This window comes from Gastrolobium bilobum, unplaced genomic scaffold (genome assembly GCF_033153095.1).
Source record: "Gastrolobium bilobum isolate Gb01-03AN ecotype WA unplaced genomic scaffold, APGP_CSIRO_Gbil_v1 utg2164, whole genome shotgun sequence".
NCBI lineage: Eukaryota > Viridiplantae > Streptophyta > Magnoliopsida > Fabales > Fabaceae > Gastrolobium > Gastrolobium bilobum.
The window spans coordinates 30484-51152 of NW_026898827.1; the positions used below are offsets into that span (position 1 = coordinate 30484).

Below are 20669 nucleotides of genomic sequence, written 5' to 3' on the forward strand. Positions count from 1 at the left end.
CCATTATTCCAAGGCTTGACCAGCAACGCTCTTGACTGCAACCTCAGCAGAGACTCAAATGTCTCGCCTCCTTCCATCAATTGGTATTCTTTTTTTGCCACTTTCTTTTTTATATATCAAATCCATGTCCTTCTTATATGTATGCACTTTCTTTTTTGCCACCCCGAAATTATTTCCATTATGTTATTAATTATACTCTATCCTCAAATAATGACATTAGTTATTCTTAGGATCTATAGTGAATCTGAAATTCTGATATACATGTTCCAACATGATCACACTACTCCACTTGTTACGAAGACTGTAGTCTCTGGTTAAATACATATATACCAATGTCTTGTGGGGTGGATTTAGATGAATTCAAATTTTGATGATGCCTTGATACATCAATTGCTGCAGCTCTGTTATTATGGTATGCCATTGCTTTTCTTCTTGTTTCAAATTTGGGCTCTGCTTCAAGCCTCAATGCAACAAATGGACACACAAAACGCAGACATGAGGTAATTGTTGCTCACAATGGAGCAGTTGCCACTGATGACCGTCGATGTTCTAAGATTGGGATCGGTGTTCTCCGTGAAGGAGGGCATGCTGTGGATGCAGCTGTGGCTGCTTCTCTTTGTTTGGGGGTTGTGAGTCCAGCTTCAAGTGGCCTTGGTGGTGGAGCATTTATGCTTCTCAGGTTATCTAATGGGGTTGCAAAGGCCTTTGATATGAGAGAAACTGCTCCTATTCTTGCTTCTGAGGTAACCTTCCTAGCCATATCTAAACCATGATTTCTTTCAATGATGGGTTATTTATTTTCATATAGTTTCATATTTTATTATGATATATGGTTTCCAGAAGAAGAAAAAAAAAACAGAGAAAAAACTCATTTTTTTCTTTTTATTGATATAGACATTTTTTTTTTAGGTTTTGGGTTGATAATTGTGAGTATTGTTGATGAGGCCAATATCATGCTTTACCAAGGTCCATTTTGTGTCAAAATCATATCAAACCATTACACTTGAGCCGGCTCGTAGGATTAAATAAAAAGAGGTTTAGTCTAGTAACGGAGATTTTGATAGATTATATTAAATTATGTATTCAATTCTCGTACGCGCTTACTAATTATAACTTTGACCGAGTAGTAATCATGGATTCAAACAAGTATGAAATTTTGTCCTTATACTTGAATTCCCAACATTATGAAGAATTTGTTGGAATAATTCATCTGTGTCATATGATATATCTACTTTTTTCAGAATATGTATGCTGGAAATACTACTTTGAAGGCTAAAGGTGGCCTCTCTGTAGCAGTACCTGGACAACTTGCTGGCCTTCACAAGGCGTGGAAACAACATGGGAAGCTTCCATGGCAGAGACTTGTAAAGCCAGCTGAGATACTTGCTCGTAGAGGGTTTAAGATATCACCATACCTCCGCTTGCAGATGGAACAATCAGAATCAGATATATTGAAAGACACGGGTCTTCGTAGTGTATTTGCACCAAATGGAAAAATCTTGAATATTGGTGACACATGCTACAATAAGAAGCTAGCGGAAACTCTAAGAACAATATCGAAGTTTGGTCCACAAGCCTTCTATGATGGATTGATTGGCCTTAATTTAGTTAGAGATGTTCAAAAGGCTGGAGGGATATTAACAATGAAAGACCTCAAAAGATACACTGTTAAACAAAAGGAACCTATATCTACAGATGTTCTTGGACTAAAAATCCTTGGCATGCCTCCTCCTTCAGGAGGGCCTCCAATGATGCTAGTAAGCCTATCTACTTTATTATTGTTTGAACTTTGAAATTCAAGTATAAGTAATGTGTAATTAAGCTTAATAATAAACTAACTAAAGACTATATAAGTAAAAAATTTTATAAATTTAAAGGATAGGATATTGTTACTACCAAATAATGTTACTACCAGTCTTATTATCATATCTTAACCATTGATTTCCGTCAATCAGCAGTTATCATTTATTGTGAATTAATAATTAGTTAATGAGTTTGATTTGTGGAAATGATAACAGTTGATTGGCAAAAATCATCGGTTAAGATATGGTAGTGACATTGATAGTAATATTATTTGGTAGTGATAATATCTTATCCTAAATTTAATGTCACGAGGTTTTAGGTTAAGAGATAGTGTTAAATATACTTATTGTGATTTGGGTTCGTTATTTAACTTAGGTCTCCTCTGTTTTCTTATGTTTTTTTGGTTATATCTTTCTTATCATTGGTTAAGGACTTAGCCAATCTCATCTTCTGTTGTTACAGTTGTTGAACATTCTTGCACAGTATGAGCTTCCTTCTGGCCTTTCTGGTGCCCTTGGGATCCATCGAGAAATTGAAGCATTGAAACATGTATTTGCTGTGAGAATGAATCTTGGTGATCCTGATTTTGTAAATGTAACTGGGGTTGTTTCTGATATGCTTTCGCGTGAGTTTGCTGAAGTGTTAAAAAAAGACATCAACGATAATGGGACTTTTGGTCCCCGTCATTATGGTGGCAGGTAAGCTTCTAAGTTCACTTAATTTAATGCAAAACTAAGATACTCAATTATATTTGGATCTTTTTTATGTGAAAAATTAGTCATGTGATAATATTATTTAATTACAATTACTCATCGATGATGATGAGATAAAAAAAAGAAAAATATATAATTTTTAAATGAGTGATTATGATCAAATAATATAATCACATTATCACTTTTTTATATCAGAGAATCTACTATTATCTTATAAAGCTTCATGCTTCTGCTAATTAATGAGATTCTTTAGATGCTATATTTGTCTTTTACTTCACACACACTAGTCCAAATGTGTTTTAGTGTATTCAGCATAATGATAAGAAAAATGCAGCAAATCCTTTGACAATTAATCAACCATAACTTGCGTGTATCCTTAACGAACTAGAGTTTTTAGTTAAATTTGTATTATATAAAAGATTCATTGAATTCAATTACGTGACGAATTTGTATCATGATATAGTCAACTTAAGCATGGGAAAAAGAAATGGTGAATGGGCAGGTGTATACATCTATAATAAAGTTAACTATATGTGCTTTAGGCATTTGGCCAGCGTTATTATCCTTTAATTTAGTCCGTATACGTTTCAATATTGCCATCACAGTGTTATAGAGTTATAAATGTAAAGAATAAATTCAACTCAAAATTTTAAAGTGTTGGGTGATAATTTTTTTAATGATTTATATTATTTTAAAGTGTTTCGGACTTAAAGCGTGAATATTGCACATGTCTAAATTTTTGTGTTTTACATTGTGCTTATTTAATTTCACTTGAAAGTGAGAGCGGTGAGGATTGAACTCGTGACCTTATAATTGTTGAAACTCTGATATCATATAAATAATCACTTTAACTCAAAACCTTAAAGCATTAGATGAAAGCCTTTTTAATAGTTTATATTATTCTCTAACAATAACAAAAAAAAAAACTTAAATACCAAATTGGAAGTGAGTGTTACGTATAAGAATCGTAATATTATATTTTATAATAGTGGTTACATGTCTATATCATTTTTGACTTAAAGAGATCATTAGAGTTGGGTTAACTCCAAAACAAAACAACAACAAAATTAATTTTCTTACCCGAAATATAATGACAAAGTTGGATAGTAATTAAAATTAAAGACATTTGATTTGGGAACTAGATGAAGATGTTAGAACGAATGAAAAAGTGACATGAAAACACTTAATTACTAAAGTATAAAATGCACGGATTTGAAAGTTTAGAAATAAAAATAAAAAGTTGATCAGGTGATCAAGTAGGGGTTCACATTGAAAAATCATGAATCCTAAAACTGAACCAGTGGCAATTAGATTGGATCAAGTTTAACCCGAATGAACCAATTATTGAACCGAATTGAACCAGGTGATTTTTTTATATTCCTAAAAATGGGTATTGTTATGTTCTGTTTTTAGCCTGAATTGAACAGGAATTGGTAAAGTGGTGTAATTTTTGAATTGAATTGGTTTTGAAAAAACAACTCGATTCTTAAAGTGTTTGAATAAAATTGTTTAATTCTTAAACCAATTAAAAAAATATAATTTTTTTGATGCAATTTGGATCAATTTACGGTTCAGTTCATTTGGTTTTTTTTTTTTTTTACACCCCTATGTGCTAGAGTGCCAACACATATACTACCAACATGGAATCTCAATTCTCAGCTGTGCTGAATTTTCTTTTCCTCTTTACAGGTGGAATCAGATCTATGATCATGGTACAAGTCATGTAAGCATAATAGATCATGAGCGCAATGCCATTTCCATGACTGTAACAATAAATGCATATTTTGGTGCAAAGATCCTTTCACCAACTACAGGAATAGTTCTGAACAATGAGATGGATGATTTTTCCATGCCTAGAAATGTTTCCAATGATGTTCCCCCACCAGCTCCTGCCAATTTTATTAAGCCAGGAAAGCGTCCATTATCATCTATGTCACCAACTATTGCCCTCAAGGTAGTCCTTTTTGCAAGATAAGAATTTAATGATTGATGTCTAAGACAACCCAAGTTAAGCTTCTTCAAGAGAGGATTTTAGTAAACAATAATTAACCTGATTTGAAGAACTCTTCAAATTTTTTTCGTATATGAGAAATAATGAGAATAAAGGGAGACAAACTTATGTTACATAATCTTTATTCTAAGTCTGAATGTAATTTAAGATAAAGTTTGATGAATTTGAGGTCCTGACCTCTCTTTGGCTCCACCACTGCTTGCAATAATTTCTGTCCGTGCCTGTACAGGATGGCAAACTGAAAGCAGTAGTAGGTGCAAGTGGAGGAGTAATGATAATTGGTGGAACTTCAGAGGTTCTTTTGAATCACTTTGTAAGAGGAATGGATCCTTTTTCTTCTATAATGGCTCCAAGGGTCTATCATCAGGTACTGTATCTTAAATTTTTCTAGCTGAATTGCATGTTTTCTCTGCCTCTATTTGATAATGGAAAATGTTATATTTATAAAAAATTTATTTACAAACTGTTACAAATTACATTATGTCTGACTGATAATACATTCTTAAGTAGAGTATTACCGATAAGACATAGTGTAGTTTGTAAAAAAAATAAAATTGTTAATATAACCCTATCCTTTGATAATTAGTCTTTATTTTAGCCACTGTTAATTTTGAGATTGTATATTTCTGTGAGTGAGGTCATGCTTCTCTTAGCCAATCCAACACTTGATTGAGAAACTCACCACCATATATGTGGTTTGTGCAGCTGATACCAAATGTGGTCAATTATGAGAATTGGACCACCGTGAGTGGTGACCACTTTGAACTTCCTGCTGATATAAGGGCAGCCCTTAGAAGTAAGGGTCATGTCCTACAGGGCATTGCTGGTGGGACTATTTGCCAATTTATTGTTCAAGAAGACATTCAGCCTTCAGGCAGAAGAAATGAAGTTATGGGAAAGCTTGTGGCTGTGAGTGATCCCAGAAAGGGTGGTTTTCCTGCAGGCTTTTAGATAATTCATTAACATTGTGGATGAAACCAAGAAAGGGTGGTTTTACTTTTTCATGCTTCCTTCCTCTCTTGGTAGCTATATTTTAAGAATGGGAATATAAAATCTCCATAATTTTTCTTCTAGTTATCTCAACAACTAGTGGTTTCCCGCTTATGAATAGCTTGCTTGGTGACTCGTGACTCAAACAAGAATGCTGCTTTCAGCCAGCTTTTTCTATGCTGGTGCTTTGGACGAAAATATGTCCTCTGGTATGAATTTTCACTGGTATGAATTTTCATATATATATATATATATATATATATATATATATATATATATATACGGTTTAATATTTGTTCTTTTTAAAGCACAGAATTTGTGTCCTTTTAATAGTTTTACACTATATCTTATATATGTAAGATATAGTTATAATACGAAAAATATCATTTTTTCACTTTTTACATCAGTTGAGGAAAGAGAACAAAAATAATTTTTTATATTATAATTATGTCTTATCGATAAAATATAGTATAAAGCTACTAAAAGGACACATCTTTTTTCCGTATATATAAAGTGATGAGAAAGTGATACATGCAAAAACTTCGCACATAATCTCAGATTTGGAACGGATTTTTCTTGTACGAGCTTTATATGTTTGTTTCTCTAGAAAAGATTTATTTTACGGATAACCACTTTAAAAAATAAAATAAAATACAATCACTTTGCAAGTCATTGATCTGAAAATTTGTTAATTCTAATTCTAATTTTAATCTCTCCTGCAAGTAGGGATGTAAATGGGTTAGGTCAGCCTACAGGGACCTACGACCTAGCCTATATTAGGCCAGACTTGGCCTATTATAAGTAGTAAAATAGAATAGGCATAGGCTTTTAAAAAAACCTATTTGGAAAACAGGCCATAGGCATTTTTTTGTACATGTCGGGCCTATAAGCCTACAGGCCGACCTATATCATATTATTTATTTAAAATATAATAAATAAAATTATTATTTAATAATTTTGAATAATAAAATAATATTATTTTAGTTATTCATTTAATTGTTGAATGTTGAATAGGCTTAAACAGGCTAGCAGGCCAAGTCTTTCTTTTTTTGAATATAGGTCAGGCCAGGCTTGTAATTTGGAGCCTACACAGGCCAATAGGCCAGGTCATACCCAATATTTTTACACAGGCTTGGCCTATTTAAGCCAAAGCCTAGCCTAACCCAGCCCATTTACACCCCTACCTGCAAGCAACCGCGAAACCAGAGAGGGGCTAGAGGAGCGTTAGCCCCTTCAACTTCATACATATTTTTATCTTACACTATATTCAAACTTAAGATAAAAATAATTTAGTATACATTTGTTTCCCTTTAAGTTCAGCCTTTGAGCTTTTGTCCTTTTTATTTTTTAGGGTTTCTCTTTTTTCATGTCACATGAGATAACATCTCTCATGCTATAGACACAACAAGTAGTAGGTCCCACCACTTGTTAAAAAAATAAAAAAAGATAGCACGAATTTTGATGCCTCACAACATGAGAAAGCAATCTCCAACAACATGAGAAAATGATTTTCCTATTTTTTATATGGGTTTACTATTTCTTATGGGGATAGGTTATAGTTACTACCTCTCTTTTTTACAACTTGTTACTACTAAATCGTAACCGTTCATTTCTCTCAATCTAACGGTTATAATTTATTGGAAATTAATAATTAAATAATAAGTATGACCCAATAAATTATAACCGTTTGATTGACGGAAATCCACGGTTAGATTTAGTAGTAACAAGTAGTAAGAAAAAAAGGAAGTAACTATAACCTTCCCATTTATTATGTTAGGAAGATAATTTTATCTCTGTTGAGATATATAGTCCCACATTGGTTGTATAAGCAACTAATGTGGAGTTTATAAGGTCTTGGGCACTCTCACCCTTTGAGCTAGCTTTTGGGGTGGTGTATCCCAAGGTTCTTTACATGGTATCAGAGCCTAAGGAACCTTGAATTTTTTTTCCGGTGAACCCACTATTCATCGTCTTTTAAATTTTTTTTTTTCTGGAACTGTCTCGCTGTCAGTTTCCGATACGTTTTCTTCCGCATTCAAGCCTCTGCTCACGTCAACCACCACCGTCCGATGGAGTTTTTGGCGAACCGCATACCAGTGTGCTCGTCTTGGAAGCGCGATCACAACGGCACCGGCCACACCTCCAGTTGACGTCTCACGCGCCTTCACGTGCGCGTGAAAGCTATGGCACTCTCCTCCAACAGGCGGCGCGTGGAGCATCCTTTCCGGCCGCAGCTGGTTGCGTTCTCCTCCTCTCCCTGTGACGGTTCTAGATCTGATCTTGTTTTTGTGTTTGGACCTCGTTTTGCGTTCACGCACAGATCCCTCTTCTACTGGTTAGTTGTGTGATCTGTCTTTCTGATTATTTTTCTAATCTTGATTATGGACTCTCATGTCTCCAATGTTTCTGAGTCTCCGGCTGGCCAAAAGTCGGAGTCTACTATTTTTTCAAATTATATCCTTGCTCCGTTGAGTGTGGATAAATTGGATGGGTCCAACTATGATACTTGGTCATCTGATCTGCGACTTTGGTTGGAAGGGCAGAATTATACATCCCATCTCACCCCTAAGGCTAAATCTGTGGCGGCCAATGAGCACACACGATGGAAGATGACTGATGCTCAGTTGTGTAGTCTCATTAAAATTACTCTTTATCCGTCAATTAAGCAGATTTTTCGACCTGCTAATACCTGTGAAGCTATTTGGAGTCAGGCAAACGCACTGCACACCAATGATACACAGAGACTCTATGGTGTCAATACTTTATCTCGGAAGATGTATCCTTTTTTGAATCAGCTCCCTTTTTTGGATCCTCTACTACTCCTGTGGACACTGATTCTGTACAGTCATCTTTCCCAGTCAACTCTTTTGAATACCTTCCATCTTTACCAGTCCATGTTTCTGACTCTCCTTCTATCACCTCTTCTCCTGATGAGATCGAACATAGTTCGTCAGATGTTTCTGTGGACTCACATTCAGCTGCATCTCCTCCCTCAGCTTCAGTCCCACCTTCGAATAGTGACCTTCCCATTGCTCTTCGTAAGGGTACTCGTGATACTCTCCCTCCAGCCAGGTATACAGTCAATATTAGTTACCATCGTCTTTCTCCAACATATTTTGCATGTCTTTCCTCTTTGTCCTCTGTATTTGTTCCTAAGACTACAGGTGATGCACTTTCACATTCGGGATGTAGACAAGCTATGATTGATGAAATGACTGTTCTTCATCATAATGGAACATGAGATCTGGTTCCTCTTCCATCTGGAAAATCTGTGGTTGGTTGCAGATGGATTTATGTTGTTAAGGTTGGACCTGATGGTCAAGTGGATCGTCTTAAAGCTCGCTTGGTGGCGAAGGGTTTCACTCAAGTGTTTGGATTGGATTTTATTGATACTTTTTCTCTTGTGGCGAAAATGTCTACTGTTCGCCTCTTTATTGCCATGGCTGCTATTCGCCATTGGCCTCTCTACCAACTTGATATCAAGAATGTTTTTCTCCATGGTGATCTTGAGGAGAAAATTTATATGGAGCAACCTCCTGAATTTGTTGCTCGGGGGAGTCAGGTCTTGTTTGTCGTCTTCGTAAGTCTCTATATGGCCTCAAGCAATCTCCAAGAGTTTGGTTTGGTAAATTTAGCAGTGTTGTTCAACAATTTGGCATGACTCAGAGTGAAGCTGATCATTCTCTCTTTTATCGTCATTCAGCTTCTGGATCGATTTAGCTTGTGGTATCATAGCTTGAGTGACTATAAGGTCACAAGTTCGATCCTCACCGCCCCCACTTTCAAGTGGAATTAAATAAAAAAGCACAAAAAGGTAAACCAAAAATTGGGCCTATGCAATATTCACGCTTCAAGCCCAATGGGCTCTCGTGTGAGGGGGTGTGTCGAGATATATAGTCCCACATTGGTTGTATAAACAACTAATGTGGAGTTTATAAGGTACTAGGCACTTCCACCCTTTGAGCTAGCTTTTGGGGTTGTGTATCTCAATGTTCTTTACAATCTCCTACAACATAAGAGACATTAAACCCTTCTTATATATACATAAAATTTAGAGAAATTTTTAAATTTAGCTAACATCAACCTATTACATGTTACCTACTTACTTTGCTAAGTTTAAAGGGGATAATTATATTGCCTACCTATTTAATCTTTCTACCTTTAATGCCTTTTTATTACCGTTGATTGAGTTTAATTCAACGGTCTTAAATATAATAATTTTTGAACTAATTGTTTCTCTATCTTTCCACCATTGATTTAAATTTAATCAATGATAGTAAAAAGATAATAAGGATAGAAAGACTAAATAACTAGACAATATAATTCTTAGGGGTGTTAATGGACCAAGTCGAGTCGAGTTTTGATCTTGTAAGGCTAAGCATGTGTTTAAATATGTTAGATTGGCCTAGCCTGTAACCTGTTATGGATATAATTATCGGCTTGTGATCTGACTTATTTACAAAAAATAAAAGTCTGGCTTAGCCTGTTAAAAAAAGTAAGACAACAAAAAATTATCGAAACAGAATATACAACCAACAGTACTGATAATTCTACAATGAGTCATAAATTCAATGTATATACAAACAACATAATATAGAACAAAATTATTCAAGAAGTCTGCTTAACCAATAAACTAAAGTGGTACAAAATTCTGCATATCCAAAAGAACAAAAGATTACAAATTCCTTATCACTTGAGTGAGCTGGGCACGACAATGAAAGTGAAAATTATGTTAGTATAAAAAATAAAATAAAAAAGAGTTAGTAGGCCAGCTTGACAGGCTTTAAGACCCAAACTTTTGAATAGAAGTATGAGGCTTTTTTATTAAATAATTTTTTTATACAAATTTAAATCTGGATCCAATAAATAAAACACACACCAAACCATGTCTACATGAGTCAAGTCATAGGCCACCGGCTCTTTAAACACCCCTAATTTTGCTTTATTCACCCTCTTTATAAAATTTTCCCACTCGATCATTGAAACAAGTCATCTGTGATGAACCGATGAGATTCCCTGACCCGATACGAATCCCCAATTTTTGTATTAATAACTAAATAATGGCTAAGGAAGATGGATAGGGCCGTCCAATAAAGTATTCCATAATTTTAAAACTTGTCTATCCGAAACTCCAAGAGAGTAAAGACAACTTGATTCAATTCACCAAAAAAAGACATCTTGATTCCATGATCTTTCATGTCATAAACACATCTGCTTTGTCATAGCCACATCTCCCAAATTATTTTTCTGATTATTTTAGGACTTGATTATTGTTGGTACCTGATCATTGATGATTTTTTTTTTTTACTATAATTGTAACCTTTACTCAAGTAATCGCCCACCAAATTACATGATTTATATCAATAAATGTTTTGTTATTTTATTATAAAAAGATTCGCCATTAATATGCTAAAAAGATAAGACAAAATGTGCTTGTCCTGTTAAATAATGGTAGCTCATTTGATATATGGGAGAGCTGAGTAGGTTGGGATGAGAGTATGAGTTCGATCTTCTTTAGTACATCTGTAAAAAAAAATTAAAATTTTAATCATGGATCCGCCCTAAATAAAAAAGTGTCATTACAGCCTTTAAGAAAATTATTTTGAGGGCACAATAGTTTTAGTTGGCCAATCAATTTCAATTACTTTTATACTAATTAATTATACAAATGAGTATTTTATGATAGAAAATGATTATATGGATGTTATTTTTATAATAAAACATGATAATGGAGTGCGTAATTAAATTAATCAAGTGGATTAAAACCATCATTAAGTCTCCTCTTTTATTTTATGTTCTGGCGCAATCATCACTACAAAACAGTACATTTAAATTTAATAGATGACCTATAAAAATATTATTATTAATTACATTACTTAAAATAAAGAGATTACGGTTTTGATTTTAAAGGATATAAAATTGTGTCATTTTAAATATGAAAAAGAAATACACAATGAAATTATGAGAAAGTGTGAGAGGTTTTTTTTTAATTTAAATTTTAAATAAAAAAAAGGGTTTGGTATTTTAAGTGACATAAATTATGTCATTTTAGGAGAGAGATAGACACAGAAAATAAAAATCATGGGAAGAGAGAAAGTGAGTTGTTTTTTTTAATTTAAAATTTAAATAAAAAAATTTATTTTGTGTCTATTTTTCTCTTAAAATAATATAACTTTATGTTATTTAAAATGACAAACACTTCTCCCATAAAAAAATACAACTTTTAATTAAAATGAACCTTTTAAAAGCACATATATTTTTTTCCTAAAATAAAATAAACGAACTTCCTTAAACTCTTAATTAAACTTTTTTTAACTGAAAACAAATTAATTTAAACAACACGAATAATTCAAACATGGCATGCAAAACATCACAAAACAGATATGATCAGTTTCGGAGTTTGAGCACAAAGGACAAACACTCATTACTGAAAGTGGTTCAGCCATGGCGATGCAAGGGATGATGGTGAAGAAAAGCATTGGCGTTTGTAAGAGGATTTCTTTCAGGAAGCTTCATTCTTCTTATTCTTTCAGCACTTCAGCTGCAACAACAGATGATGTTGGTCAGAGGCTTCAGCTTCCACCATTTGATTATGAGCCACAACCATACAAAGGACCATTGGCCGATGAAGTTTTTGCCAAACGGAAAAAGTTCCTTGGTCCTTCCTTGTTCCACTACTATCAAAACCCTGTGAGTATCCAACATTTAACCAATCTTTTTCTAGTTATGAGTTATATTAATAAAGCAACTTTTAATTCTTTCTTTGTGCTTTACTTTTGCTGAAAATCCAATCAAAGGAATAAACTTTTTGTCATATGTGAAAATGGGTCTCTGCAATTACTTTCATATGTTAATCTGATCACTGATACCAGCAAGTTAATTTACCGTGTAATCAACCTAGTGTTTTGTACTATGTTAACTTTTCAGAACGGGTCGATTTTTGCAACTTTTTTTTTTTTTTTTTTTTTTTTACATTTTTGGTTTTAGGAGAGTTTATTATTATTATTTATTATCACACTTCTGTATTAGTTCTTACAATGGTAACTTGATCTGGAAAGATCCATATCGCAAGTGAGAGGAGAAATGTAGAGGGGAATCAATCTCATTAATTGGAAGGAGAAAAATATCAAAGATACCGAAAAAGATAACATGACAGCTACTTATACATCAGTAACTGTAACTAACTAATTAACTTTTATACAAACTGACTTCTATACGTGCATAGTCAATAAACAGGTGAACTAATGAATATGACACGTGTGAGATACTTCTACGTATGCATAGCTTCATTGCTGATCTGTTTATTGATCTGTAACATCCCCCACAAGCTGGACTGTGTATGTCTAGCAGACCAAGCTTGTCCAGTAAATGATTAAAAGCTGAAGGATGCAGAGCCTTGGTAAAAGTGTCTGCAACTTGAGCCTTTGAGGAGATGGGAAGAAGGTGTAGAAGTCCAACTTGAATCTTTTCTCTGGTTATGTGGCAATCTAACTCAATATGTTTCGATCTTTCATGAAAGACCGGATTATGAGATAGATGTATAGCAGATCTATTGTCACAAAATATAGCAGCAGGTTTTGATTGAGGGACATGAAGATCTTGAAGGAGGTAGGACAACCATTGTAGTTCACATGTGATGGCTGCCAAGGCACGATATTCCGCTTCGGTGGAAGAGCGGGATACGGTTGTTTGTTTCTTAGAATGCCATGAGATGAGTAACGAACCAAGAAAAACAGCAAAGTCGGTAATGGACCTCCTTGTATCAGGGCAACATGCCCAGTCTGCATCTGCGAATCCAGTGAGTTGGAGATTAACAGAAGCTGAGAAGAAAAGACCTTTGGCAGGTGAACTTTTCAAATATCGTAATACACGATGAGCTGCATTGAGGTGGGCATCAGTGGGTGCAGCGAGGAACTGGCTGAGTTGTTGTACACTAAAGATGATGTCTGGTTGTGTGCTGGTCAAGTAGAGGAGTCGACCAACGAGACGACGATACAAAGAGATGTCAGAGATAGGTTCCCCAAGTTTTCGATGAAGCTTCAATGAAGGATCCATAGGTGTGGAAGCTGGTTTGGCTGCTGTTAAACCAGTGTTGGAGAGGAGTTCCAAAGTGTATTTTCTCTGGTTTAAGAGAATCCTATGTGAGATCGAGTGACTTCCAAACCCAGAAAAAATCGAAGATTGCCCAGATCTTTGATTTTAAAACGATTATCAAGAAATGCTTTCACACGTTTGATCTCATCAATGCCGTTACCAGTCAGAACAATGTCGTCTACATACACAAGGAGAGCTGTGAAATGAGACTCATGTTGACGAGTAAATAGGGAGAAATCAGCAGATGATTGGGTATATCCAATTGAAATCAAAGCTGTGGAGAGCTTGGAGTACCACTGTCTACTGGCTTGCTTAAGCCCATATAAAGATTTTTCCAATTTGCAAACTTTATTTGGATCAGAACAGTGAATACCTGGAGGGAGGTCCATATATACTTCCTCATTTAAATCGCCATGAAGGAAGGCGTTATTCACATCCAATTGTTCCAGGTTCCACTCCATGGCTGCAACAATCGATAGAAGCAGTCGAACAGTTGTTAGCTTAGCAACAGGGCTGAATGTATCTAGGTAATCAAGTCCCTCTGTTTGAGTGTAGCCCTTGGCTACCATTCTAGCTTTATGACGTTCTATGCTGCCATCTGCATGGTATTTGATCTTATATACCCATTTGCAACCGATCCTACGTTTTCCATCAGGGAGTTCAACAAGAGACCAAGTGTGATTATGTTCAAGGGCAGATATTTCATTTTGCATTGCTTTCTGCCAGCATTCATGTTTGGATGCTTGTATATAAGTTTTGGGTTCAACCTGGGCTGTTACACTAAGACAGAAGCTTTTGTATTTGGGAGAACAGGTGTCATATTGAAGTACATCAGATAAAGGATAAACAATATGAGTGGATGGAGTTGCATTACCTGAATGTGATGATTGGTGAAGATTTGTAGTTGACAGATTACAGTGATAATCATGCAAGTAGGATGGTTGTGATCTGTTTCTTTGTGGTCGTGTATGCATAGCTTCATTGGGTTGCTGTATGGTTGTTTGGTCTTCATGATTATGAGTTGGATTGTGAGTTTGGGTATTTTGAGTAATGGGAGGGGAGGGAATAGGGTTAGAATAATCTGGATTATGAGTATCATGAGTGATAGGTTGTGATGTATCATGTGAGATGCTATGAAATTTAAAAGGAAAATGATTTTCAAAGAAATTAACATTTCTGGATATGAAAAGTTTTTGATTGTTGATGTCAAGTAAAATGTAACCTTTTATTCCTTGCTGATATCCAAGAAAGACAGCTTTAGTGGCTCGAGGGGAAAATTTTTGGCAATGAGCTTTGAGGGTTGTTGCATAGCTTAAACATCCAAAGACTTTGAGATGTGAAAATGAAAGAGGTTCTCCATATAGTTTCTGGTATGGAGAGTCATGCTGCAGTAAAGGGGATGACAACATGTTGATAATATGAACAACATGTGTAATAGCAAAGGACCAAAAGAGAAGGGGAACTTTGGATTGAAAGACAAGGGCTCTAGCAACATTCAAAATGTGTTGATGTTTTCTTTCAACTAAGCCATTTTGTTGAAGGTTTTCTACACAACTCTTTTGATGTAAAATCCCTTTAGTATGATAGAAGTCTGCCATATCAAATTCAAGGCCATTATCACTTCTAATAGATTTTATATTTGTATGGAATTGAGTTTCAGCAAATATGATAAATTCTTTGAGTTTGTTGCGAGTTTCAAATTTGTTTTTAAGGAGAAGAGTCCAGGTATATCTTGAGAAGTCATCCACTATTGTTAAGAAGTATTTATGTCCATGTATAGATGGGAGAGAATATGGCCCCCATAAATCAACATGTAGGAGTTGAAAAATAGATTTGGTTTCATTGATACTAGGTGGATAAGGTAAATTGTGTTGCTTAGCAAGATGACATACATCACAAGGTGAGATATCTTTGCAAGAGATACAAGGAAATTTTATTGACATCTGTTTTAAAATTGAATGAGAAACATGTCCTAATCTATGATGCCATATGAATGCATAATCTTTTGAAGATACATTGGAAACAGATTTATTTGCTGGCAATTGGGAAACAGGTACATTGGAATTGTTGGAAGAAGCTTTCTAGCTTGTATTCTGATGTCTCCATGATTGAATCTTTAACACATATAATCCATCAATTACATCAGTTGAACCAATCATCATATTCGATGGTATCTGTTTAATAATGCAACAAGAATTATAGAAGGTTAGATAGCAAGAAAGGTCATGAAGTAGTTTTGTAACAGAAATGAGACTAACTTTAAAGGTAGGGACATATAGTACATTATGAAGAATAAGAGAATGAGAAATATGTACTGTTCCTGAAAATTGAGCTAGGGATTGAGATCCATCAGGAAGAGAGATGAATATAGGCTTGATCTTTCTAATTTTAGAAAAATTAGAAAGATCAAGCTGATATGGTCAGTGGCTCCAGTGTCAAGGAGCCATCTGCCTGATGAATTACCTGTTGAGTCTGCATTTAGAGCAGTGGTCTGAATCATATTTGTTGAACAAATTGGTGTTTCTAGTATTGTGGATTTATGATGATTGAAAGCAGTCAAGAGGCTTTCATATTCCTCTTGAGATATGGTTACATTTGGTTCTTGAACATCTTGAATCTGCATAGCTTCTTTACTGTCTTCTTGGGAAGAAAAGTTTGCAGCATTCCTTGATTGGAAATTCAGTGGGAATCCATGCTTTTTGTAACAAGTATCAACAGTATGGTTTGTTCTTCCACAGTGAGTGCACAATTTGGTGTTGTTCCCACGTCCCCTTCCAAATATGTTGGTAATTCCACGTCCTCTTCCTCTGCCATAAACTCCTCTTTGAGTGTTGTCAGTGGAATTGTGAAATCTTTGGTTATTATCAGTAGAACTGTGAAATATTCTTGAATCGTTTCCAAGTTGATTCAGATTTGACTCACATTGAATCTGTCTTTCTTGTTGCACTACTAAAGAAAAGACAGTGTTGATATCTGGCAATGGCTTCATCATCATTACTTGGGATCTTACATGACTATATTGATCATTAAGACCCTTAAGGAATCTTACTGTGCGATCACAGTCTCTGTACTCACGCATTAAAGGGTATCCATTACAAGAACACCTCAATGCACAGCTACATGTTGGCAAAGGCTTTAAATTGTCAAACTCATCCCACATAATTTTCATTTTGGTAAAGTAATCAGTGACAGAAAACTGACCTTGCTGCATATGATAGACTTGTTCTTGGATATCAGAAATTCTAAAAATATCTGAATGTGAGAATCGAGCCTTGAGATCAGCCCAGGCTTCACATGCTTGGTTGATCCAAAGAATTGATTTGGCTATAGAAATGTTTATTGATCGATGAATCCAAGAAAGCACTATGGTATTACACCTTTCCCATGCTTGGAAAGTAGGATCACTGTTTGCTGGTTTTACAATTGTTCCATCGATAAATCCAAGTTTATTTTTGGATAGAAGAGCCATACTCATTGATCTGGCCCAAGAATGATAGTTTGTGGGATCTAGTGGTGGTGTAACAAGGATTAAAGCTGGACTTTCATTTGGGTGTAAAAAGAAAGGGATACTGGGATTTGTATGAAAATCTGGAAGAGGATTAGCCATTGAAATCAAGAGTGGCAAAAGCAAGAAAAGAAGAAAAAGAAGAAAAGCATACAAAGTTTGCAGCAGCGGAAACTTGGTTACCAGAGCCTTTGCTCTGATACCATCTTACAATGGTAACTTGATCTGGAAAGATCCATCTCGCAAGGAAGAGGAGAAATGTAGAGGGGAATCAATCTCATTAATTGGAAGGAGAAAAATAATAAAGATACCGAAAAAAAAGACAACATGACAGCTACTTATATATCAGTAACTGTAACCTGTAACTAACTAATTAACTTTTATACAAACTGACTTCTATACGTGCATAGTCAATAAACAGGTGAACTAATGAATATGACATGTGTGAGATACTTCTACGTATGCATAGCTTCATTGCTGATCTGTTTATTGATCTGTAACATTAGTTTTAAAAGTATGATGAAGAACACACATGTCGAAGATCACCAACCTTATTTTTATTTTAACATTGTTGCTTTTCATGAGATTTTTTTCCTTCTTGTTTGTGAGAATTGGTATCTTATTCAAATTTAAATCTTATATATGTATAGCTCAACATAGTGGAGGGAAAGATGCAATATCTATTTGACGAGAATGGAAGACGTTATCTTGATGCTTTTGCGGGTATAGTTACTATTTCTTGCGGACATTGCCACCCTGAAGTTTTGAATGCTATAATGGAGCAGAGTAAACTCCTGCAGCATGCTACAACCATATATCTACACCATACAATAGGTGATTTTGCTGAGGCCTTGGCGTCCAAAATGCCTGGAAACCTGAAGGTTAATTTTCTCTTCATAATTTTGTGTTTAGTTCCTATTTCTTGATAGAGCAATGCCAAAGAACTAGTGGAGAACTGAGGAAAAGGTCCAAACGTGATATTGAGCCATTTTGAACTAAATTTTTTTCTTAAAAAGATTTCAGTAAACCAAAAACAAAAAAATTGAACCACAGCTCAGTGTTAAGTTTCAAAGGCACACATACAAACAATGCATGAAATGGCTCGCCCTTCTCTTCGTTTTTATATATGTTGTATGTTTTGAAAGCAATGTTCAATTTTACAGTGTGCTAGATTTCATTTGATATAGAACATGATCTTCAACTAAGCAATTTAAATTGCAGGTTGTTTATTTTGTAAATTCTGGTTCGGAGGCAAATGAATTAGCAATGCTGATGGCACGTTTATACACTGGTAGTCTTGGTATGATTTCTTTGAGGAATGCATATCATGGAGGGAGTCCTAATACAATTGGCCTCACTGCTCTGAACACGTGGAAATACCCAATACCAGAGGTTTGTCCCCACACACACATACATAGTTAACTGTGGTACACTCCCACTCCATGCTTGTCTAGTTCTAATCATAGCATTGTGAATGATGTATTCAATTTTATACTAATTTTGGTTAAATGCCAATTATTTTTAACAATATTTAAAACTTTTAAGGGTGAAGTTCATCACATCATGAATCCAGATCCATACCGTGGAATCTTTGGATCAGATGCTAATAGTTATGCCAAAGACTTGCAAGATCATATTGACTATGGCACTTCAGGAAAAGTTGCTGGATTTATAGCTGAAACAATTCAAGTATGTATACTCTATCATGTTTAATTTATAAACTTTACCCTAGTGTGGTTTTTCTATGTACTTTTTCCTCATGACTTGTTTTAGGGAGCTGGAGGAGCAGTTGAACTGGCACCTGGGTACTTAAAACTTGTCTATGACATTGTACACAGCGCTGGTGGTGTCTGCATTGCTGATGAAGTGCAAAGTGGTTTTGGTCGCACAGGAAGCCATTATTGGGGATTTGAGACACAGGGTGTCATTCCTGATATAGTTACCATGGCAAAGGTCTAGACCCTCATCTCATCTTTTTTACTAATTGCTGGAGACATTTACACCTTAATAATGCATTTGAAGTGCCACATCAGTCTTTTGTGAATTGTGAGGTTCATATGTGTATGTGTGTGTGTATATATATATATATAACAAGAGGATTAAGTCCTACACGCAGTATTAGCCGTTCATTTTACTTGCATCTAATGCAGCGTATGATTAATAAATTAGAGCTATTATATGCAGGTAAAATCCATGATTAATAATAAGATAAGATTTACACTGGCATAAATTGATCTACATATATAAGCATAGCATCATGTTTTTCCTTTAATTGTTTTTTGCTTCAGTTTTTGTGTTTTTTTATCTGGTGTCCTTTCAGTGTACTATGTATTTTGCTCTTGCATTCCTTCAGGAAAGACCAATTTTGTTGAAGTGGCTCATGTGTCTTTTCTAGAATTCCAATGTATGATTTGTATCTCATGTTAATATGCATCAGGGTATTGGCAACGGTTTGCCATTAGCAGCTGTAGTTACAACTCCAGAAATAGCAAGTGTGATGTCCCAGAAGATTCAATTCAATACTTTTGGTGGGAACCCTGTATGTTCTGCTGGGGGACTTGCAGTGCTCAGGGTTCTTGATAAGGAGAAGCGTCAATCCCATAGTGCTGATGTTGGTTCTCACTTGCTTGAGCGTTTGAGATCTCTCATGCAAAGACATGAAAGTATGTTATCTTGAATCTAACATCTCAGACATGAAAGTATGATTTGTCGATTATTTTGATCATTATTATATATTGTGCTAGTCATTGGAGATGTGAGGGGAAGAGGCTTAATGGTGGGGATAGAGTTTGTCAAAGATAGAAAAGAGAAGACACCTGCAAAGGCTGAAGCCTCGGTTTTGCATGAAAGACTGAGAGGTAAGCCAACCTCCACACCCCTCAATGAAAGAACATTGATGGAATAAAAAAGAAAGAAAGAAAGACCAGAATCATGCATATGAAGCTTTCTTTTCCAAAATTTGTTCCAAACATACTAACCCTTTACCTGCCTATGAATTGAAGAGCTTGGTATTCTAGTTGGGAAAGGAGGGCTGCATGGAAATGTTTTTAGGATTAAGCCACCAATGTGTTTCACCAAAGATGATGCAGGTATCATTCTGTAATGGCTCTATTTAACTAGGTTGTGGAGTCCAAATTCTTTCGTTTAAGTCCACTGACTTGCCTCCTGATGTGCAGATTTTGTTGTAGATGCCTTGGACTATGCTATATCGAAGTTGTGAAATTCCACTTGGCAAGTCATTGAACCAAATTGCTATAAGGAAACAAAAATTGCAAAATAAAATTTTACACATACACGCACACAGTGTGTATTGTTGCTGATGTATATTTCACATGCTAGGAATAACAATGCCTTGCTCAACCCATTGCAAACTGAATTTTCTTTTTGCAGACAAATGACATTATAAACTGAATGTCGATTGGTGTTTATTTTTGGTTTCTTGATATTAGTTTGCAGAGCCTTCAGCTCATTAAAATTTTCTCAGCATCTTGGACAGAAACTGAAGCATTCATCAAAGAAAAATGAAAAAGGGTTATGATGGATAGATATTATT

General features: G+C 35.1%; 1 protein-coding gene across 3 annotated transcripts; it reads left to right on the plus strand.

The window, feature by feature from the left end:
• On the plus strand, positions 1 to 20516 carry LOC133284439 (alanine--glyoxylate aminotransferase 2 homolog 1, mitochondrial-like). 3 transcript variants are annotated; one of them, XM_061481447.1, is made up of 10 exons: positions 4768 to 4882; positions 12094 to 12207; positions 17767 to 17997; positions 18338 to 18508; positions 18662 to 18805; positions 18890 to 19069; positions 19554 to 19779; positions 19861 to 19974; positions 20119 to 20205; positions 20293 to 20516. In XM_061481447.1, the coding sequence occupies exons 1-10, from the start codon at positions 4799 to 4801 to the stop codon at positions 20334 to 20336; spliced, it is 1395 nt and encodes a 464-aa protein (XP_061337431.1). In that variant the 5' UTR covers positions 4768 to 4798; the 3' UTR covers positions 20337 to 20516. The 3 variants fall into 3 exon arrangements, with proteins under 3 accessions (XP_061337429.1, XP_061337431.1, XP_061337430.1); XM_061481446.1 differs by lacking the exon at positions 4768 to 4882 and having other exon boundaries at positions 11972 to 12207; XM_061481445.1 differs by lacking the exons at positions 12094 to 12207; positions 17767 to 17997; positions 18338 to 18508; ... (4 more) ...; positions 20119 to 20205; positions 20293 to 20516 and adding exons at positions 1 to 83; positions 400 to 743; positions 1242 to 1757; ... (1 more) ...; positions 4206 to 4470; positions 5233 to 5722 and having other exon boundaries at positions 4757 to 4894.
• Positions 20517 to 20669: the final 153 nt, after the last annotated feature.